The sequence below is a fragment of the Atta colombica genome, unplaced genomic scaffold (assembly GCF_001594045.1).
Source record: "Atta colombica isolate Treedump-2 unplaced genomic scaffold, Acol1.0 scaffold261, whole genome shotgun sequence".
NCBI classification, from domain to species: Eukaryota; Metazoa; Arthropoda; class Insecta; order Hymenoptera; family Formicidae; genus Atta; species Atta colombica.
The window spans coordinates 621,449-645,422 of NW_017259361.1; the positions used below are offsets into that span (position 1 = coordinate 621,449).

Sequence of the window (23,974 nt, forward strand, 5' to 3'; positions counted from 1 at the left end):
TATATATATATATATTTATCATGTTATGATTATCGTTAAGCTATCAGCCTTCTTGCAATGTTATTAAAGCATATTTAAATAGGCTTAATATATTGTGATAATCTTACATATATTTTTGATACTTTAAAAGGTAAGATACTCATGAAAATGATCAGAATGAAATTTTTCTTGAAATTTTTTGAAACTACATTGTACTGGAAGACGTTAATTTCTTGTGCAATTATAATGAGATTAGTTATTTCAATACTGAGATATCAATAATTAAAAACACTTGCACTTTTTATATGTGTCACCTATACAAAGTTTATGAAAATATCGCGATAATTTACTTTTAAATGAAGAAATCTATAACTAGCAGTAATATGTTGATATGTTAAAAAATAAGCATGCGATGGAGAAATGATGGAGAAACATAAAATGGAAATTGCGAAAAAAAATATCATATTTTTTCCGTTTAATGGAAAATAGAACTGTGAAAAGAATACAGTTTTTAAATATTTGTTAATTTATTAGGAAGAAGTTTTGTGAAGGAAGATTGTAATAAGCTGCGTTAATTTATACATATATTTTTTATACATATATTTTTTCCGCGTGTGCATAATATGGCCATAAACAGCCATAACTAAATATTTTTTCTCACTGGCGGAAGTGAGAGTATCGCTACCGAGCATGCATTGAGATCTAACTTTTGAATGTTAACGTAGAGATTTTCTTTTCCAGTACTTTGTCTGAACAAGTTGAAGCAGCCCTTGATATCACATGTGTTTTATTTGGCAAAGAGATTTTAAATATAATTCCTGGAAGAGTTTCCACAGAAGTAGACGCCAGATTGTCCTTCAATAAGGAAGCCAGTATCGAAAAAGCAAAAAGATTAATCGCTTTGTACGAAGGGCTTGGAGTGAGCAAAGAACGCATCTTGATTAAACTTGCATCGACTTGGGAAGGCATCCAAGCGGCAAAGTAGATAAGACACCAAATTAAAAGAAATTATCTTATATTTAATTAATGAACATCTTGTTAATAATTGGTAACTTTTTTTTTTAGAGAATTGGAGGAAAAGTATGGAATCCATTGCAATCTGACATTGTTATTCTCTTTTGCCCAAGCCGTTGCTTGCGCAGAGGCTGGAGTTACTCTTATTTCGCCGTTTGTTGGTCGAATTTTGGACTGGTAAGTGTTCTAATCTCATTTGTTTATATATTTGTACAAGAATAAAAAAATAAAATTGTTTAGGTACGTGGCAAATACAGATAAAAAATTTTATGAAGCAAAAGAGGATCCAGGCGTTGTTTCTGTAACACAAATTTATAATTATTATAAGAAGTTCGGTTATAAAACAGTTGTAATGGGTGCCTCATTCAGGAATGTTGGTAAATATTTGACCCATATTCACGTAATTATAAATTATTTATGCTACATATTTATACATACATTATTTATACATATGTTATATACATATATATTATAATATGTATATCATATTATTTACTATTTTAACTTAAACATTCTGATAATTAGGTGAAATTAAAGAACTCGCCGGCTGTGATTTTCTTACCATAAGTCCTAACTTATTGGAAGAATTGGAAAAGAGCAACGAGATTGTACACAAAGTTTTGAGTGTAGAATCAGCGAAGAAATGCGATCTTAAAAAAATTAACTTAGATGAAGCTGAGTTTAGATGGCTTTTAAATGAAGATCAAATGGCAACCGATAAGTTGTGCGAAGGCATTCGCAAATTTACTGTTGATATGCGCAAGCTTGAGAAATTATTACAAGAAAAAATTCTATCCATTAAATCGATAGAATAAAAATGAAGCAGATCTCGATGATGTATTTACATGTAAAGTGACATAATAATTTACAAGGAAATAACATCGAATATACAGACATTCATTATTATTATTCACATATTTATAAAATATATAATTATTTTTAATAATTAACTTGTGTAAAAAAATGTAAAAAAAGAATGAACTCGAAGGAACAAAAATTATATATTTTTAGAAGTGCAAGATTTGTAGAATGCAAATATAAATGTAAAATAAATATAAAAGAAAAATGGGAAAAAAACATTTATCAAATATGCGATTCAAATTCAATTATATATATATATATTCCTCTACAGATATTCTTCATAGATTTATTTTTCGTTATTTAAAATGTATTTACTAACAAAAATATATCAATGTAATATATATGATATATTTAGTGTGCAAATCCAGTATGCTAAATAACGTAAGGATTTTTTCCTACTCGTAAAAATTTCCCTACCCAAAAAAAGATGTGTAGAAATTTAAGTTAAAAAAAACAGAGTTTTTTTAAGCTTATAATTCATAAATTTCAAAATTTGTATTATGGAACATTTACGATACAGTCATTAATATTCAACATTACTGCAACCAATCAGAAAAGAAAGATTTTTTTGTAATTACAATGAGTTTAAAAAACTAACTGTCGCAGTCATCCGCTGATCAGAGCCGAATAGGCATAACTGCAGCGGTCAAGGATCCCTGACGAAAATTTCTTTTTCGTGCTTGTGGATGTTTAAAACGTTGAAAAATTATTTACTAAACTCTAAACATAAAATGATTGAATAAACAGGTTGCATTATTACAATATTTTAAATTATATTTTAATTTTTTCATAAAGAATTTAAGAAGCAGAATATTTGATAGCCAATCTATGCTATAAAGTATAAAATATTAAATATTTTGATTGGCATATGGCCTTGCCACGTTTTTGCGCTATTACTTTATTATCTATTCATTAGAAACAAATATGTATGCGACAGAGATAACAGATCTAGATATATAGAATACAGGAATTACAAATCACTGTATTTGAATATCGCGCTACTATTTAGGACTATAATTTGATTGGCTAGCTGATTGTTCTGATTTACCATTATGTGCGTTGTCTCACTTGTTTTCTTCTATCATGGTTCTACATGGTTCATTCTTTGTCAATAGTCAACAGTGTTGGTTCTTATTAATTTTTTTATTAACTGAAATTGATCAAAATACCTGTATTAAATATTCTTATAAAGCTATCAGGTAAATAATTTCATTCTTTAAATCCATTTTTCTTTTTTTCTATATTTTTAGTATAATTTTATAATGAAGATAATATAATATGATTCTCATTAAATTTAACCTTAAAAATTAATGTAACTTGTGTTCTTCTGCCAATGTAGATTAACTTTAATCTTAGTTTCATTTAATCTTTATTCTTTTTTAATTCTTAGAACTGGAAAAAGATAAATTAAACCAAGATTAAAATTAATTTATATCAGTAAAAACGGGCATAGCCTATATTCTTTTCAATTGAACTTTTTGCATGTTTCATTTTTCTTTTTTTTCTTTATATAAGAGAAGAGAAAAAGTGAACAGTGCAACAAGTTCAGTTAAAAAGAAGAGATTTTTGTGTTATGCAACTTGGGAGAACAGATTGAATGCACGTTAAGTTCATCATCTGGTGACAACTAAGCAAAGAAAGTAATCTTTATAAAAGCATTATTTTTTCATCTTTGTGGTTTTTACATCAGTTTGCCAATTTATTAAAATGTATTTACAACGTATTATATATATTACAAAGAAGCAACATAATATACATATATTAAATTTTATACAAATTAAATATATATATATATATATATGTTAAATTTGTTCTTTTTAGCTGTGTCCTGACAAGCACACGATATTGTTAGAATGTTATATGAATATTACTAACAATTAAAATAATACAATATTCCAAGAATATTAGTTAATATTTTTAATATTATGAATGTATTCATTTCATATATATCTATCTATATATCCCATATTCATAATCAGGCCTTATTTAAAGCTTTTTAAATTTATCTTTAGATGTTCAGGAGCCAATAAAATATAATAATTCATAGACATTATCTGTAAATAAATTAAAGGAAGCATTGGATATGAGGCACAAAACTATATAGACCTTAATATTCTTGATATTATTCCTTTAATATCCATAGAATATTATTAAAATAATTATTAATATTATGAATAATTATTATTATATAATATTATTAATTATTATTATGTAGTTCAATATGAATTTACAAGAATCTGTTCCTTCCATTTTTGTCCCATCAATTGACGAAATCGCAATGTGAAAAATTTCGGATTTCCGACTAACTTTTTTAAGTATTATTATAAGAATGACATATTTTTTATTTGATTATTGTTTATCCGTTTTTGTTCTTACTAATTGTGAGATATCAATTTCGCACGATAAGCTAAAAAATATGCTTTCTGTTCAGAGGTAGCTTGATGAAGTTACAGATCTCTATGAGTCTGATGAGGAAACTAAAAATAAGTTTAACAAGCTAGAATTAAAAGAATGACAAATATTCAAATGAATGACAGTCGATTTAGATGTATAATATTGTCTTCATTTCTAAGAAATTGATTGAAAAGTTCTGTGTGTAAAACCTTGGGGTCGATTCTGTATTTTCAAACAAGGTAAAAATTACAAAAGTGAGCAAATTTATTAGGTGTTGACCAATGAAATTGTCAGTATTTTAATAAATTCGCTCACTTTTGTAATTTTCACCTCGTTTCAAGAGAATCAATTCCCTTGCCTCATCTTTGCGTTATTAAAAGGAATATACTTCTATTATTAGCATATATAATATTTTAAATACTTTACAATCAAAAATGATTGTATACGAGGAGGGAAGAGAAGGAGATAGAAGGACATAGAGACATACACATGATTTATAAATTAAACCGAATAATCTTCATGCGATACACCTTAGATAATGTATAATGCTGGCGGTATTGTAACTTTCAAGTCTCATAACTCTTGACATCAGTTATTAGATATTGAAATAAAAATAGGATGTTTCATTATAAAAAATTTAATTTGACTTGATGGCACCATTTAAGATCAAACTACTAAAATCAATAGATTATTTTAAATCCTACATTTTTCTCAGAAATGCTCACTTTAGAAATGTTTACTTTAGAAATACTGTAGATTCTTTAGAAGACAAAAGAGTGCAAAATCGATGAGTCATTATGTTGACTAGATCAGTGTTTAGCTGCAATATGAATTGTCCAATGTCCAACAAGATGCAATGCGTGCATTGCTGTAATAGGTCAATTTTGAATATTTGCATTAAGTAAGCGATAACGTGAATAAATAAGTGTAAATGAATAAGTAATAAATAAAATAAAAATTATATTTTGTCTTTTTTTTGCGATTTTCTTCGAAGCAAAAACAAGCATAAAAGACTTTTTTCTTAATTACTAAAGTTCATTAATTCCCTACATGCACCCGAAGTTTAGCCATTTAAATTTAGGGTCACTGTTGTGTACAGATGTTCTATTACTATTTCTATATATTTAACATTATTAAATAAAAAATTGAGATCTTTATTATCTTATTTGAGATTTTACTACGGTTAGTTGTTTGTATTGTTCCGCAGTGTATGATCCTGTATATGGCAATTGGCAGATTCTTCAATGTTGTACGGCAATCTTGCTGCTTGAAAAACCAATACAGCTTTTATACAACTACTATGACTTCCTTGCTGGTTCCTCCAGCATCTGTCCGTGGGATGATGTGTTTGGATCGTGATGCATTTACAAGAGTTGTGACTGTATCTACATTAAAGTTACGTGATATTTCTGTCTCAAAAAATATACGTGTATTAAAGAAATATTTGTTAAAGATGTGTAATTTTAAATCAGTTGAAAAGATAAATGATGGAGCTATTATTTATCTAAATCCTGATATTGTCACGAAATTTGAAGATATTACTGAGAATGATAGAAAATTACTAATAAATCAATATGAATATTTTAGTACAATGGACATTACACTAAAGTATGATAATTGGCGTCGTGATGTGACATTAAAATCAATTCTTCCAGAAGATATTGAAGTTCCTACAGCATACAGTTTAGTGGGACATATTGTACAGTTGAATTTACGTGATGTACATTTGCCATACAAATCTATTATTGGTCAGATATTTCTCGATAAGACTGCGAATGCACGAACAGTAGTAAATAAAATAGATACAATTAATACATCGTTTCGATATTTTGCTATGGAAATTCTAGCAGGTGAAAGAAATACAATAACATCTGCAAAAGAACATGGTTGTACATATCAGTTTGACTTTGCACAAGTGTACTGGAACCCACGTCTATCTACTGAACATACACGAATTATAACATTTATGACGCAAGGTGATATTCTGTATGATGTATTTGCAGGAGTAGGACCCTTTGCAATTCCTGCAGCACGTAAAAAAGTCCAAGTATTTGCTAATGACTTAAATCCTGAATCTTACAAATGGCTTCAAAAAAACGCTTTTGTTAACAAGGTAAAAAATAATTTTAAAGCTTTTAACATGGATGGTAGAAATTTTTTGAGAGAAGTTGTTAAAGATAATATTTTGACGAGACGAGCTCAAAATTTACCTGGTTCTGAACATATAATAATGAATTTACCTGCATCAGCTATTGAATTTTTGGACATACTTCCTGATTGGTTTACACAAGAAGAATTTAAAAATGTATGTCTTAAGCCACCTATATTTCATGTATACTGTTTTGTGAAAGCAAATAAAGGAGATGATGTTTGCATGCTTGGAAGGTTATTAGTTGAGGAAAAACTTGGTTATATATTGTCTGCTGAATCTATTGTTAGTATACATAATATTAGAGATGTTTCACCAAATAAACAAATGATTCGAGTATCATTTTTATTTAAAACACTTACAGGCGAGGAGCCAGCAACGAAGAAATTTAAAATTAGTTAGATAATTTAAAATTAATGTGATTAATTATTTATAATAGTTTGTTTATAAAGAGTAATATAACGAAATATAGAAAAAAATGGGGAAGAACAAGATTCAAATTTCATTAAAAATAAAAATGTTTTCAAAGTCGCAACAATTCAGTATTAAGTTAAAAGTTAAAGCACTAAAAGTGATTATTAATTTGAAGAAAATAAGTGATGAGTATTTACAAATTTTAAATTGATATGAGATAATTATTATGAGAATGCACTTTATATGTTATTGGTCACATTTGTCAAACGATTTCCCGTCTTTAATTTATTGAACAATCTGAAATTGTCAAGCGTAAAATAAAAATAGATACTCAATACTTATTATATTTCTTATTTAATTTAATATTGTAAAACACTTAAACATTTATATGTCCACAAAAAAGATTCGAATAAATACAATAGTAAGCATTAATAAAAAATAGTTTTGATTAAATATAGTTGTTTTTGTGCTTTAAAATTATTTTGAGAAAAAAAATATTAAATAAAAATAAAACACTCGGTATGAATTAGCCTATTAAGGAAATTAGAAAATTTACAAGTCTAACTCCAAAACTTGATACAAAATAAATTTATTAGAAATCGATCGAAACAAATAAAGAAATTTTTATGCCTAAGATAATATTAGCACAAACGGATGTAACGACCTCAATGATGGAGCGACAACTTGATATTAAGAAAAAAGAAAATAGATAGATTTATTGTATCTATTACAAATTATACTGCATACATTTTTAATTTCAAACGTTAATTTCTTGTCAATATAATGTTACACATACATAGTTTTTATTATAATTTTTATAATAAATATTACAAAAAATATATGTATAGTTTTTATTATTTAGTTTTCTTACCTTTTTCTAGATTATCTAGTATATTCAATATTTATGTGCTATTGTTTTATTAAAGTTTTATTAAAGTATTAAATATATTAAAGTATTAAAGTATTAAATATAAACCCAGATAGCCAAATAAGGGCAATATGTTGCCATTTTGCTGCCACTTATTCCTCATTCAATTTCATCTAACTAAAGCCAAGGTGTTTCCATAAACTGTCTGTTGTTCTCATGTCACGTAAAGTCTTCCTTAGAATTCAGCAAACTGCTGGCAAGTTGTCATCATGCGTGCATGGCGTTCCATCAGTTTGTTGTCAACGTGACAGTTTATTATTTCTCAATGTATATTCTTACAATTTTGTAAACTCATGAAATCTATTTGCTGATCCTACTGCTAACTCAGTTCACATTAGATTCCAATGACAGCAAATTATCGACAAGTTGAAAACAATACATGCAGTGCATCAATTTGTTTCATATGCTGAATCTCGCTTGGCTATCTGGGAATAAAGCATAAATATCATAAGTATACGTCATGTGTAATAAAGAAATAATAGTAAATTGCATGTTAGTTATTGTAAGAAAAAACTAGTTATTTTTTATTATATTTTTTTTCATTTTAGAGCGATATGTCGCAACAAATACGTCATTTCTGTACAGTAAGTTTAATAGTCGTAGGAGATGAAATTTTACGTGGACAAATAATTGATACCAATACATCATATCTGGCAAAAAATTTGACTGCTGCTGGAATAAAACTACAGAAAGTTATAATGGTCTCTGATATTGTACGTATTATTTATGATTCCTTAACGTACGAGTGAATTTAATATAATGCTATTAATAAATAATATACAGAATAACGATTAATTAATGCTAAAATTTATGTAAATTTACGTAAAAAATAGTGTCATATTTAAATCTTTTATTAGGTAGATAATATTGCTAAAGAAATACGCAATGCATCAAAGCAATATTCTATTGTATTTACATCTGGTGGTGTTGGACCTACTCATGATGATGTAACTTATGAGGCTGTAGCAAAGGCTTTCGAATTAAAACTTGAATTAAATCAGGAATTATTTGATATATACACTCGAATGAATCCTGATCAGGTCGAAATAAAACGACTTGCTATTGTTCCTAATGCTTGCAAGATTATCATCATTGATTCAGGTACACATATTTTCTTTCAAAACTTACAGTTTCTTCGCTCTCAGCACACATATGTTGCCATTGTCATGATCCTAAGTCATTTTTCCTTAATAATTAGATATCAGTCTCTTATATTAGTTTTAAAAATATTAAAAGTTAAAGTGCAGTTTTAGTAGTAAATTTTCATCTTGGAGAATATACTCCGATGACTTCACCCTCGATGTTGTCATGATCCTGAATGATCTTCAAAGGGTTTTAGTTGGCAGTCATTCTTTATTATATCCTCGCTCACCAGACTTTTTTTTGCTCACGCGGATGCCATTCATGAGATACTGGATATTTTGGTATGCAATTACGGAGTAAATATTATTAATTTTTGTCAAGAGTAGTTTTCTCTGATAATTTTGAGTAATATGGAACGTGCTATCAAAAGTTAAATTTTATTATTATAATATTATACAGTATAAAATCATTATTTAAAAAAAACGTGTTCTCATGATTTAATGAAATTTTCTTCAAACTTTATAAAAATGTTTTATAGAAATATTTGAAATTTATCTTAATCTTAATTTATATTTTTTATTTTGCATTTTATTCCTATATACTGTAAAGTTTCCACAATAATGTTTCAAAGAGGAAATAATGGTAAACATGAAGCCTCGATGATTTTAACTTTAATGTATGTTGTAATGACTCTAAATGACTTCCAACAGGTTTTAGCTGTCTTTCGTTATTCGCTAAAGCTTAAGAGAATCCTAAAGTTGTCTCACTTTACCATTAATTCCATTCGGCGATAATTCTTTACGAACTGAATTTACGGATTGCAAAATTGTTTCTATATTAAAGTACGTGCAAATAAAAAACATTCGGAATATTGGATTTCAGAGAAAATCGAAAAAAAAAATTTAAAAATTCATTTACTTTTGATTTGTACACTTGAGATTAATATTGATTTGATAAGAGTTTTATAATTCATGAATGAAAACGACAAAATTTATGCATGATGAAAAATTCATATCCATTTTTTTCATCTTAGTATATAATATTAACATATGATATTATATTTTCAGAGGCTTTTCCAGTAATAAATATAAAAAATGTTTACGTGCTACCTGGTTCCCCAAAATACTTTAAGCCTGCTGCAGACACAATAATTTCTCGTTTGAAAGGATGCACGCCATTTCACTTTGAACATATAGATATTGCATTGAATGAATTATCAATAGTAAACGTTTTAGATAAACAAGCAAAACGATGGGATGGTAAAATAAAAATTGGTAGTTATCCTCAATATGAATTGCAAACACCTTTTACGAGAATCACTTTAGAAGGACCTAAAGAAACAATTGCAGAAGCAAAAGAGGAACTTTTGTACCATTTGCCAATACAAAAAATTATAAATTTGAAACATAAATTCAGCAATTTTCAAATGAATATTGTACTGGAAAATAGTAAAAGTGAAAAGCATATTAAATGTGCATTAGACATATTGAATGATTGTTATGAAAGGTATATAACATATTATATCGCATTAGGATATTATAAATAAGCAGAGAAGCGTGGTCGTGGCTGAATCTTAGTGCTAATATGTCTAATTTATATGTGAATTTTTAATCCTTGGTTAGCGCACGTATTTTTACTTCCATAGTTACTGAACAGGAGCATCCTCTCAATCAAGTGTCTCTAATTTTTTAGTTTAAAATGCATTAATTAAATGTTTAAAACTTGTTTTGAAGGATTTAAAGAAGAGCCTCATATAAATTGCCGCTATTAATAATCTGTTATTTGTTCTTTATAGATATAATCAAAATGAAATTTTCATTAGTTTCAATGGTGGTAAGGATTGCACAGTAGTTTTGCATTTAGCTGCTACCATCGCTAAATTACGTAATATTTCATCTTTACTGTGCTTATATGTAACAGACGATTCTTTTCCGGAGGTAAGAGTCCTAACCATTAAATAGATAATAAAAGATGTAACGAGAATATATTTTTTTTCACACAAGCACTATGCGCTATCTCTGTTACTGAATTGAATTCTGAATGGATCAGATCGATTGAATTTGATCCATTAAAAAGTCTGTACTAAATGAATTGATCTATTGGAAATCGATTCAAAGGATATTTTTTTAGTACGACAGTATAAATTTAACAAAAGCAATTCAACATTAAGCAATAAAACATCGTTCTAATTTTCCTCTAAGTCAAATAATTTTAATTTAAAAATCTAGATACACACTCACATACAAAATAACATACGTAGTTATTAACTATATAAACGCAATTAAATTCGGTTTCATAACAATTGGTATTACATCATCAAAATCGGATTTAACTAACATTATACAGTTTATCCAGTAATTAGTTAATAATTACAGATATAATAATGAAACTCAATTAATGATGATGTGTGAACGTAATCCGTTGTATACTGTTATGCCATTAAAAAATTACAATTGCTAACTAGGTAAGGTGCCATCTGCAAGGATGCCATCTGCATTCGGAAATTTTAATGCAACTTTAACTCCGCGTGCATCAAAATATTCTATTCTTGTTTAATATTCAGTGAGTCAGGAATAAAATGATGTACCCTGAAATCCTGGACGTATATCTGCAGTAGTCAAAATTTGACTAAATTGAGAAAAGAAGACACAAATGTGTGATACAACGTGCTAAAAGCATACGTAAACATCGTGAACTATTCATTTTTAATTACTAATTAATTTTATAGTAATTACTAATTACTATAAAACGTTTCGAAATGCAGAACATATCTCAACAGTTATGTTTTCTGAAAATAAAGATAAACGCAATTCTTTTTGAAGTAATCGCGATTTCTTATTAAATTAATCGATCTACGTTAAATCAGCCCGGATTCAAAAAGTGATTTTTTGGGCAAAAAATCAATCTTTATGATGGCAAATTTCTTGTCCCTACTCGGTGCCTGCGTTGGCGAGACAAAGAACGTAGCCAAAGAACGGGAAGGGAAATTAAAAGCTGTATCTAGCATATCTTCATGAAAGCTTAAATAAGTTGGCACAATTTAGAATGGGGATTAACTAGAAAAGGAAATATATTTTGTGTATAGCCTGGATTTGAATCAAACAAATATTTATCAGTCTCTGTAATTTATTGCGAATATGAGAAATAACATAAAAAGGATATGACTTACATCCTGACAAGAATATCCGCAAATTGGAGAAAAGACAATATTCTTCCTATAAAGATTGTAATTCAAATTGTAGTGATTACTTCTTAATCTATTTACCGCTATCGTTGTCATATTAAGGAATTGAATCAAGATTTGACTATGAAAAGTTGGAAGAAAAATGCGTAGACACCCGTTTTTTTGGCGACTCATTCATAAATATATTTTTTATATCAGAGTAAAAAAAAAATATATATATATATATATATGTAAGAATCTTTTGTTTTTATACTGATAAATATTAGGTGTAGTAAAAAGAAATCCATTATTTTTGCATGAAATTGAATGGAAAAATAATGGATTTCTTTTTATTACACCTAATATAATCAAGCCACTTTTTACCAAAATTAAAAATATAACTGACAGATTGATTTTTTTCATTTATGCTATTAAGTACTTTTTTAATTGTTTTTTAATTTTTAAAATAGTAGATATATCATTTATCCTATAATTGGTCCTATCTTGAATCCTTTTTCAAATAGAATACATATCTATTGATATTCTGTATGTGTAGGTAGAAGCATTTGTGGAGTCAGCTGCTCGATATTATGGTTTGGAAATAATACGGATGCAACAACCGATCAAATCCGCATTATTTGCATTACTGGAAAAAAAACATTATTTGAAGGCAGCTGTTATGGGTACGAGAAAAGGTGATCCAGGTTCCGAAAATTTACGAGCATTTACACTCACTGATCCGAACTGGTCACAATTGATGCGTGTAAATCCCATTTTACATTGGTCCTACAGTCAAGTATGGACATTTTTATTAAAGCACAATATTCCTTATTGCTCACTTTATGATCAAGGATATACGAGTATTGGCAATAGAAATACTACGATACGAAATCCGTTGTTAAAGGATCCTAATAATCCTTCGTTTTATTTACCAGCCTATACTTTGATCGATAAATCTGCCGAGAGAAATGGTAGAGAATGTGAAAAGAAATAATATTTAATTTTTTAAAATTTAATGTAATCCATAATCACACATACACGCGCGCGCGCACACACACACACACATAAACGAATTAATATTGTGTATACTAATTAGTATTATTAATATACATTATCGCGTTAACATTAATTATTTCTTTATAAGTCATTCTTTATTTTTATAATATATGTATTGTTGTAATATATGTATTTTAATACAAATAGGATCTTGTTACGTATTAATATGAATCTTGTTATTATATTAATAAATTTAATTATGCACACAAATTATTTAAATACTTATATTTAATAGCTATACTTATATTTAATAGTTTTGCAAAATAAATTTTATAAAGACTTACGTATTCTTTTACTTGAAGAATTTGACCTCAAAAACTATTCGATCACAATCAACGTTCTAATATGGGTTCTGTTACTGATAAATATATAGTTTATAGTTAACTGACGTAACATAGTAGCATATATATAGTGCCTATCAGCAAATTGAAGATTATCTTCGACTAATCTTCTTCGGAAGCCATTTAAGCTTGGATTTGAATGGATTTAGATTTCACAAATTTGAGTTACCGCGATGCATATAAAGATTCGATGTTATAGAGAAATGAAGTGGAGTCTGAAATTAGTAAATCGACATGGTGAACGAAAGTATTCATTGGGAGGCAAGAGTTCTATCAGCAGAACCAATACGATTGCTTGGATGGAACGTCCCTGCTGAAGAACTGATTCATATACCAGAACATTGGCTGATCTATCCTGAACCCAATCCTTCTCTTCATTATTTATTAGCCATTGTATACATAATTTTCACTTTTGTAGCGTTACTCGGAAATGGACTTGTTATCTGGATATTTTGCTCGTAAGTTACACATACAGTTGAACATTAACAATAAATATTGCTTAACTTACATAATAATGTTGTGTAATATAAATTTCAATTTTTAATAAGCATTATTTTTTGGAATTAATAAAATTTATTTATTTAATTGTGAATTCTTAATAGATACATGTTAGTTTATTAATTCTTACATTATAATTTATGCTAAAATTTAGCATGTCATTATATATACTAAGCGTGTTGTTTATCTTTCAAAAATCTTCTTTTCTCTGTAGAGCCAAATCACTAAGAACATCTTCAAATTTGTTTGTGGTGAATTTGGCATTTTGCGATTTCTTCATGATGATCAAGGCACCAATATTTATATATAATTCCTTTAATACCGGATTTGCTACTGGTCATTTAGGATGTCAAATCTTTGCTTTTATCGGTTCGCTTAGTGGAATTGGAGCTGGTATGACAAATGCTGCTATAGCGTATGATAGATACAGGTATAAATATCAAGTAAAAAGTTTATTAATATATATCTGACAACTATGAAGTTTTACGTAATTGAAAAGTAAATAAATTCCAAGATTGAATTCTAAATTTAAACAGTAAAAAATTTTAAATTTTAGGATTTTAAATTATTCAGATTATGTTTGAGCAAAAAATTTGAAAATTATTAATATTTATTTATTAGTGATTGATTAATGATTTATTAATGATTTAAGACTTTTGTTCGGAGCATCGAAAACGTACTTCAATTCCAGCTAATTTAATCGGGAGTACATTTCCAAAATATTTTTATGAGATTCTTTCTTCACATTCTTGCATATCCTCCGTTTTAAAACAAAACATTTAATAATTATTATTGTAAAACAATATATTATTGTAAAACAATAAAGTTAGAGAGTGAACTTAGACTATCTCGACATTGTTAATTTCTATAGTTCTGTAATTTAAGAAGGCGATTACAAAGAAAGTTTCCAAATGAAAATTGTTTATTTTGAGATTATAAATTCACTTTAAATTTGGCGATTTAATCTGGGAATATCTTATATGACTTGCTAATGATATAATTTTAATGATATAATTACATGTATACGTTACAGTGTTATAAAATTAGTGTTATAGCTCGACCACTTGATGGAAAACTATCTCGCGGTCAAGTGATACTCTTTATTGTACTTATCTGGGCGTACACAATTCCATGGGCCTTGATGCCAATAATGCATGTTTGGGGTCGGTTTGTGCCTGAAGGTTTCTTGACAAGCTGCACTTTCGATTATTTGACAGATACTCCAGAAATACAATATTTTGTGGCCACGATATTTACCTTTTCTTATTGTATACCAATGTCACTTATCATATATTATTATAGTCAAATTGTCAACCACGTTATTGATCATGAGAAAGCTCTTCGTGAACAAGCAAAGAAAATGAATGTCGAAAGTTTAAGAAGCAATGTCAGTGCAAATACTCAAACTATGGAAATACGTATAGCTAAGGTATTCTTCATATATATAAATTTTCTCTCCTTTTGTTACAAATACAGAAATAAATTTGCATACATACAAATTACACACATAGTATAATTATTTAGGAATTGTTCTCATTCTGCATATAAAAGTACTAATAAGAGTGCGTAAAAATACAGTTATCAAAAAATCAAGTTTTTACGATATAAATAAATTGAAATATATCTTATCAAATTTTGTTAGTGTTTTGAAAAGCTCTCGAGATGAACTACAAGAATATGTAATGAAAAATGGGAGTTTTAATTTAAAAAATTCTCCCGTTATAGATATACTCTCTATTTTGCTCAAACAATAACTTAAAGCTATTATTTCATAAAATTGAATTTTTTCTTTGCACTACTTCACCATTTCCTGTATCTGTTACGTAAACATTAAAATGAGAAAATGAATAAGTGATACAAGAGCGAGCAACACATCGACTTATCAATTATTGTTACATATATATTCATCATATATATTAAATCACATGTGTTTAAAGAATTTATGACATGCGTCAACTTTTTTATAGGCTGCAATAACAGTATGCTTTCTCTTTGTTCTCTCGTGGACTCCATACGGAGTTCTCGCGATGATCGGTGCTTTTGGAGATAAGACATTATTAACTCCTGGTATCACAATGATACCGGCATGCACATGTAAATTTGTGGCCTGTCTGGATCCATATGTATATGCCATAAGTCATCCAAGATACAGGTAGAGAAAAGTGAAGAATTGTTTTTTCTTTTTTATTTAAAATTCCATATCATAAGATAATTATATTTGATCTATTACTGCAGCTTATGATTATAATGTCAGATGGTAAAACAGCCTCTTACATATCTTATGAGAAATTAATTTCTAGTGGAATTCGTTTAAATATCTCTCAAAATGGCCTATCACATCCATCTACATTATATCTTCCCACCCCCTCACCACTTTAAACATCTTATTCCTATATCACCTCAGAATATTTTGATCAGTGTATTCTTACACATTCATGAACATTATTACCTATCCTTGCTGCACTTCACCACTAATCCTAAACATTTATGAAGTTCCCTTTTATTATGTAACTAAGAGATATTTCAACATTATTCATTTTTATATTTTTGATAATTTAAGAAATTAATATGTTTCAAATGCAAGCAAACTTCCAGAGGAAAATTTTGTTTTGGGATTTTGAAATCCAATTTTTGAGGATGAGTTTGAGAATTTAATCCGGGAACATCCCGTACAATAGTAAATTCATATTTATTTAATTTCTTGTTTTTACAGGACTGTAAAGCTGTATTAATAGATCCATTTTTGATAAATATTTGGTAATAAAGATCACCCTCTAATGATTTTGACATATTGTCATGGTCATGACTGAGTAACTTCCAGGCTCTGATGGGTTTTAGCCCAGCATTATCTATTAAAAAAATTACTGACAAAAAAATATTCATCAATAAAACGTAACTTTTGAATACGATTCTTTTCCGATGAAAAAAATTCTCTATTCTAAAAACATTGTTTCTCTCTTTCAAAGCATAAATTTTCTGCTTTAAAAACACATGTTCTAACCCTTTGAACTTGAGAGGCGACTTTGAGCCTCCACCGAGTTTTATATGGCAACTCGAGCGGCGAAATATGTCAAGGTCATTGAAGGATGGTCCCTAATATCCCTATCATTAAATATTTACCCAATTTTTTAATATTGTTAAAATTAATTCAGAATAATCATTTTATTCTGCAACAGACTAGAACTGCAAAAACGATTGCCATGGTTAGAATTGCAAGAAAAATCTACGGACACGCAGAGTTCTACATCCGAAGTAGTGAATGTGCCATCATCTTAAATCTTGTTTAATTTTATCTTAAATAGTAATTATTTAATGATCGCTTGCTATAGTCACCATTAAAATTATGTTCTTTATTACTGCAGTAATAAAATAATTGCGTAGTCTATATTAATGCAGTTACAAGTAAATAATTGTAAATATATAAATGTGAATAATGTAAACTCTTAATAAATACATTGTTATTCAGTCTTCCTATTCTTTGTTATGATCATGTTTATTGCTAACGTGTGATACTTCTTGTCTGTTATACAAAAGACAATGTTGACATCATATATGTAATTGTATTCTCTTTAAATCTTTGCTTTTATAACATTTCTTTTTTATAGGTTTATAACTTCACGTTCATTGATATTGAAGTATTGATATTGAATTTCTTATAAAAATGATAAAAAGACGAAATCAAATTTCTTTATATTTTTCACATGTGTACATTGTAACTTGTGTACACATATTCCGTCACTGCAAGTTAGAACTAGGTTTAGGGGGTCAATTCTGATCTTCAAATAAGGAGATCGATTCTGTATCTCTGTATCTTCAAACAAGATAAAAATTAAAGCAAGTAAATATACTAGGTGTTGACCAATGAAATAATCAGTATTTTAATAAATTCGCTCACTTTTATAATTTTCAAGATACAGAATCGATCCTTAGATTAGGATTAGAGACGCGTTAAAGTTAGACAGAGATACAATATATTCTGTTATATAATATATTTTTTGTTACAGATTTTATTGAAATAATATAAAGCGTTGATTTCAAAATGCAAGCTTCAGATTGGCTGTCGCAACAAACTTGCAACTAATGTAGAACCGGCTTAAGAGGCATAGTGACCCCTGTATGTTGTATGTGTGCGTGCGTGCGTGCGTGCGTGCGTGCGTGCGTGCGTGCGTGCGTGCGTGTGTGTGTGTGGTGTGTGCACATATTATATATATATATATATACACATATGTATATATATATATACACACACACACACACACATACATACCTGCTGTTTACACGTTTAATGGCCTAGTTTCCACCGAAGGTTTAATCTGAATCAGAATGTAAGAACCAATTATCTACAGTCGAGCATTTCCCTGTTGTTCGACTGTAACAAGGGAATACTCAACTGTAATTAATTGGTTCTTACATTCTGATCCAGATTAAACCCAGTGCTTAAGGGCACAATAAAAGGAACAGGGAACAGAGAATAGAGAATAAGAATTTCAACCTATCAGAAACTATATAATCCACAATATATGATTTCTGATAGGTTGAAATTCTTATTCTTTGTTCTCTGTTCTTTTTTTGTGCGGAGCCCCTTAGACCCTTATTACGGGCCGAATAATAAGAGATCATTAGTTGCTTAGGATTGAAAATGTTAAAAATTTTTAAATTTTATTAAAATTTTCAATATTTTTGAAAAAATTTTACATGCAAAATTTTACACACATTTTATAGGCGACTAATTATCTCCTATTTATTATAAGTGACCGGTATGTTATTGAAGATATATTGGACGCGCATGCGTCTGATTAAACTCTATGGAAACTAGGCCAATATCAGAGCCATTCCACAAAACTTGCATGCCGCATAAAATTATCCAATCACATTTCTGTCATAAAGGTAAACGTAAAATATGATTGGATGATTTTCTTTATGCATATGTTTATGCGATTATGCAAGTTGTGTGGAATGGCCTTCAGAATCGTTTAGACCGCAGTACAGACTTTTGCATAATGCGTAGTGCATAAACGAATCAACTAATCTTTCTTTTCCTCCTATTCCATGAGAAAGAAAGATTCAATTAGTTGATTTCCTTGCACTATGCATGATGCATTAAGTGTGTTATGCAAGAGTGCAAGTCGCGGCCATTAGATATTAAGTCGCCATTAGATCGCCGAAATCATCACAATTGTCTAAGGATTAAAGTACAAAGCATATACCAAAGTGATGAAAATAATAATGTAATAATGATGTACATACAATTAATTATTACATGATATCAAAATCAAATAGGTCTGTTTTTAAGAGTGCTATACAAATATATCAGGATACACAGTAATATTTCGCGCCAATTGAATTTATCGGAACGCGAGACATATGTAATGATCATGTCAATCACGTGTCGTTTCTTAGCAATAATATATTTGACAATATTTTATTTCGAAGAACAAAATATACGATGCTTTACAAGTTTATTTCTATACAAGTTTATATCTATACCGAATAATGTCATTGATGACATTTCAAATCAATTGTTATGTCAATTGGTTCGAAGATAAATTCTATACTATGCAAAAGTATTAAGTAAGCAAAAGTATTATAATTTAATTTTACTTGATAATTTGATTTTTTATTGGAACATATTTGCTCTACATTATTTTCTTAACACATTTGTATTTTTTTTATCAAATTGAAATATTTTGTACTCAATTGCATGGCAAAAATATAAAATATTTGCTTAGTCACTTAGATTAAATTTATTACTTAAGCTTGTAATATTACAGATGAAGTATTAAACGATGATAATTATAAAAAGATACCGCTGGTTCACTGGAGTTTTGAGATTATTATCTCAGGACACATATTCCAACTTCAAGCTATTAAACTACACAGCCATGAATTTTAGGCCATGTATAAAGGTTTATAGTTCCTCTGCAATACAACACAATAAATATAAGAATGAAACGAATCCCAATATGCAGAAGAATACTTATTCTTTGTTGAAAATAGAAAATATATCGGCTCATGTCAAGTCAGTAAGTTTACAACAAAATAGATATTTAAGCATTGCTGCAAAGCTAGTCAATAATGCCTCACCTAAGGTGCAACCATACATGAAGCTTATGAGGATAGATAAACCAACAGGTAAAACTTAATTATTTAATTATTTATTATAATTAATAAATAATTATTGCATATACTTCAATTCTTTTCTCAATTTTTTATTAGGAAGCTGGCTACTATTTTGGCCTTGTGGATGGAGTATTGCATTGGCGGCTCCTGCCAGTTCCTTACCAGATCTCTATATGTTAGCACTTTTTGGTATAGGTGCATTTATAATGCGTGGTGCAGGATGCACCATAAATGATATGTGGGATCAGGACATTGACAAAATGGTACAATCCTCTATAATTTTAATTTTGTATTTTGAATATCACTGTTTATATCACTTATTGTATCCTACATTATAGGCAGAGAGAACGAAGGATAGACCTTTGGTAATAGGTCAAATAACGCCAAAACAATCGCTAATATTTCTAGTTGGACAGTTGAGTCTGGGATTGCTTATATTATTACAATTAAATTGGTATAGCGTATTTCTTGGTGCCAGTTCATTAGGTACTGTATGTTTATTTAAGGTCTATAATTTTATATTTAAAATTAAATTAATATTTGATGTAATGTATCTTGATCTTTCCTTTTAGGTCTAGTAATAATGTATCCCCTAATGAAACGAATAACGTATTGGCCACAATTAATTTTGGGAATGACTTTTAATTGGGGTGCTTTATTAGGATGGTCAGCTATACATGGATCATGTAATTGGTTGATTTGTTTGCCACTTTATGTAGCTGGTATTTGCTGGACTATTCTGTATGACACGATATACGCTCATCAAGTAAATATAAAAAAAAGTGAAAAATACAGTAGAAATCTTACATCGCTCATCAATTTCTTTCTGTATTAGGATAGAATAGATGATATTCGGATAGGTGTGAAGTCAACCGCCATAAAATTTGGAGAAAACACAAAATTTTATTTGTCTGGTTTTGGAATAGTAATGATTGCTAGTTTAATTACCTCTGGTATATTAACTACTCAAACGTGGCCTTATTATACTGCCCTTGGATTAATTGCAGCGCATATTAACAACCAGGTTAAAAAATTATGAATTATTAATTTAATATAATTGCATCCGAATAAAATTATTTCTTTCTTTCAGATATATACTCTAAACATTAACAATCCTACAGATTGTATGAAAAAATTCGTATCCAATCAAAATCTAGGCATGATATTATTTATTGGAATTGTATTAGGAAATTTAATGAAAAAATCAATATTGGAAAAAGAGAATGAAGTCAAAGAAACAAGGCATCAAGATATTGTATTGAATGAAATAAAAAATAGGCATAATTTATAATTCAGTAAGAATTTTAAATACCACTTTTTAATTAAAATAAAATTGGATGAAACAAGATAGATGTTATAAAAATATAAATTCTACTTAATTCATATGTGTTAAAATTTTCAAACGCTATAATTTCAAATAAATATTTTTATATTTAATTGGAATAGACATTATAAATAAAGCATATTTTTTATACTTTTAATCGTAACATCAATATGGTTTAATCATTTTCATGGTTATAAAATAAGAAAATTTCTTACAGCTGAAGAAACTTAGTATTACAAAGTAGAGCAAAATGTGATTTTTAGTTATAATAGTAAAATTCATTTCATTATATAATAAAATCTATTATTGTGTTTGTGATAATATTCATAATAAATCATTTTGAAGTAAAATTAAAGAGACATTGAAACAAGAAAATTATGTCTAGAATCTCAATTATTATTAATAATTCTTACAATAGCCATCTCGTTTCTTAATAATCTCTGTTATAAAATTCTTAACCAAGTCATTTTCTTAATAATAACTATAAATTTAAATGTTCTTTATTTTATATGTTATTGCTGTTTATTTTCCTTTTCTTTAATATGTTCAATATATTTGTCATGAGTTAATGTCGATACAGATTGTTTGAAATTTTCCAAAAATTTTATATTCGGTAATATTATAGCCAAGTATCCACCTTTATGTGGGAGTTTCTTGAGAAGTTGCGGGTTTTTTGATAATGCCTCGTTAACTTCGACCAACTTTCCAACTATATAGCATTTGATAACATATGTTTGTCCATCCTTGCATAATATAGTACAGATATTCGAATTAGTCTGCAATGGTTGCGCACCATGCTTACTCTTACCCGAGACTTTGTTCAGGGATCTATCCAATTTATTGCTAACCTTAAAATCGACTTTCTGTATATCTTTGTTGTCTTGCAAAATGATGTGACTAGGTGCCAAGGAAAGCATACAAATACGATTACTATGAATCCATATACACGTATCATTTCCTAGTGATTGCGCATCCATTTTGTAATAGGGGGTAAAATAACGATCAGTAACAGTAGGAAAACTACCACTATATTGTACTTCGTCCAGCATATCTGAGACATCCTCGTCAGGAGGAAATGTAAATGATTCGTCATCGCTATCAACAATCGCTAGTATCTCCTTATTACTATCTATTAATTCATCATGCTCCTCCTGTTCTTGAAGAGAAATTTCTCTTCCATCAACAATATCATTAACTGCATTTTCTTGCATATTGTCTTCTTCCTTCTTACAAGATTTCTTTCCATAATTTTCAGATTTTAATCGTTTGGTTTTTGGCTCGTCAACCTCTGATTCCAAATTCATGTTTGATTGTTAAAAGTATGTACTAGCACATACAAGAGTATATATAATTCAAATTGATTTAATCTAGAGTTGTCACAAGTAACACATACAGATTTCAACAGAATAATTAAATTAGTTGAATTATTTCTGTGGTTCACGGCTAATCGTTGCTACTTTCTGATTGTGACGGTTTCATCATTTTTAACCTTCGTTGGAAACGTGCGCTTTCTGTCCTACGAATTTCTCTCTGAAACAAACAGCGGGATTAAATCATATTAATTCCGGAGTGAGTCATATTAATTTCGGAGTGAAAATCGGGGACAACTTACTTGTTCCTTTATGCATTTGATCATAGCTTGATGGATATGTTCGCAATAACCCACTAACCTTCGATACGGATGCTGCAAGTATATATAAAATTGTTGAGACGATACCAGTAAAATTGAGTGATATTACCTCAGCCTCACAATCCTGAAATTGGCGATATATCTCGTTACAAGCGGCATTGTGTGCTGCCAGCGATTTGTAATTCATATCTTTATTTTGGTAAAGTCATTTATAAAATTCCTCGTATCTTTCATTATGCAATCGAATCTGAGCGACAATTGTAGTATTCGTACTTTGAATATTATACTTTCGTAGTTATATTTCGTGATGTAAGAGGGCCTCCGCATGCACAACCGTCATTGCCATAAAGTCACTAGATTTATGAAGTACTAACAGCTTAAGAAAATCACAAAACTGAAAGCACAACCTTCTGCCGAAAAAAACGATATATGATATTTTTTAAGATAACTAAAATAATTAATTTTGTATTTTTTATTACATGTATTATGATGTACTTTGTTACTATACACATGCGGCAAAAATAATTATTAAATAATCCTTGATTTTTCACCATATCAATATTATGTTTTCAGTTTTGCAGTTGGCAGTGCTGAAATTTAATTCGACCGATCTAAGTGATTAATCGAAGTTGGTGAGACTGGCTCGAAGCATAACAAATGACTGTCTTTCAATTTATTTCAAATTGACTATCTGCGCTGAAAATGCTACAATTTACGTTACGTGCATTATAGATTTTCAGTACAGGCAGTCAATTTTGAAATATAGCCATGTCAATCGCTACCAGACTTAAAGCATCAGACCTTGATTCGAATTCCAGCGGAGCAACTGATTTTCTCGTGCTATCGATTACGCTTTAGGTATTCGAATTATATTATTTCAAAATATGCAATATGAATGTTGAATGAGTTATATTTTGCTTCTATATATATATATGTATATATATACATATATATGTATATATATATATATATATATGTGTGTGTGTGTGTGTGTGTGTGTGTGTGCATGCAAGATGCAAA

At 28.7% G+C, this 23,974-nt stretch overlaps 6 protein-coding genes across 7 annotated transcripts in view; 4 read left to right on the forward strand and 2 right to left on the reverse strand.

Moving 5' to 3' along the window:
* The window catches only part of LOC108689191 (probable transaldolase), a 3,822-nt gene extending 1,939 nt beyond the window's left edge, over positions 1–1,883 (forward strand). Inside the window, exons 3-6 of the mRNA XM_018195853.1 lie at positions 721–960; positions 1,045–1,170; positions 1,234–1,370; positions 1,519–1,883. Of these exons, the coding sequence (XP_018051342.1) occupies positions 721–960; positions 1,045–1,170; positions 1,234–1,370; positions 1,519–1,808 (793 nt within the window). The 3' untranslated portion in view covers positions 1,809–1,883. The remainder of the gene's footprint in view (positions 1–720; positions 961–1,044; positions 1,171–1,233; positions 1,371–1,518) is intronic.
* A 3,956-nt stretch (positions 1,884–5,839) lies between these two features.
* LOC108689180 (FAD synthase-like) lies at positions 5,840–13,019 on the forward strand. The gene is made up of 6 exons (XM_018195835.1): positions 5,840–6,361; positions 8,288–8,452; positions 8,597–8,840; positions 9,890–10,328; positions 10,618–10,759; positions 12,542–13,019. The coding sequence occupies exons 1-6, from the start codon at positions 5,840–5,842 to the stop codon at positions 12,977–12,979; spliced, it is 1,950 nt and encodes a 649-aa protein (XP_018051324.1). The 3' UTR covers positions 12,980–13,019.
* Positions 13,020–13,555: 536 nt separating this feature from the next.
* On the forward strand, positions 13,556–17,350 carry LOC108689224 (opsin, ultraviolet-sensitive). The gene is made up of 5 exons (XM_018195894.1): positions 13,556–13,840; positions 14,095–14,310; positions 14,928–15,309; positions 15,848–16,032; positions 17,057–17,350. Exons 1-5 carry the CDS (start codon positions 13,617–13,619, stop codon positions 17,154–17,156), a joined length of 1,107 nt encoding a protein of 368 aa, XP_018051383.1. The 5' UTR covers positions 13,556–13,616; the 3' UTR covers positions 17,157–17,350.
* A 1,508-nt stretch (positions 17,351–18,858) lies between these two features.
* On the forward strand, positions 18,859–21,706 carry LOC108689223 (4-hydroxybenzoate polyprenyltransferase, mitochondrial). Of its 2 annotated transcripts, none has more exons than XM_018195891.1 (7): positions 18,859–19,160; positions 19,652–20,012; positions 20,097–20,263; positions 20,339–20,486; positions 20,573–20,766; positions 20,836–21,024; positions 21,091–21,706. In XM_018195891.1, exons 2-7 carry the CDS (start codon positions 19,667–19,669, stop codon positions 21,289–21,291), a joined length of 1,245 nt encoding a protein of 414 aa, XP_018051380.1. In that variant the 5' UTR covers positions 18,859–19,160; positions 19,652–19,666; the 3' UTR covers positions 21,292–21,706. The 2 variants fall into 2 exon arrangements, with proteins under 2 accessions (XP_018051380.1, XP_018051381.1); XM_018195892.1 differs by lacking the exon at positions 18,859–19,160 and adding an exon at positions 19,376–19,451.
* A 122-nt stretch (positions 21,707–21,828) lies between these two features.
* Positions 21,829–22,648, reverse strand: LOC108689195 (protein Simiate). Its single transcript, XM_018195860.1, has one exon. It carries the CDS (start codon positions 22,626–22,628, stop codon positions 21,837–21,839), a length of 792 nt encoding a protein of 263 aa, XP_018051349.1. The 5' UTR covers positions 22,629–22,648; the 3' UTR covers positions 21,829–21,836.
* LOC108689196 (COX assembly mitochondrial protein 2 homolog) lies at positions 22,541–23,220 on the reverse strand. Its single transcript, XM_018195861.1, has 4 exons — positions 23,064–23,220; positions 22,937–23,008; positions 22,718–22,854; positions 22,541–22,612 (listed from the first exon to the last, which is right to left on the reverse strand). The coding sequence occupies exons 1-3, from the start codon at positions 23,139–23,141 to the stop codon at positions 22,768–22,770; spliced, it is 237 nt and encodes a 78-aa protein (XP_018051350.1). The 5' UTR covers positions 23,142–23,220; the 3' UTR covers positions 22,541–22,612; positions 22,718–22,767.
* Between the last annotated feature and the right edge of the window lie 754 nt (positions 23,221–23,974).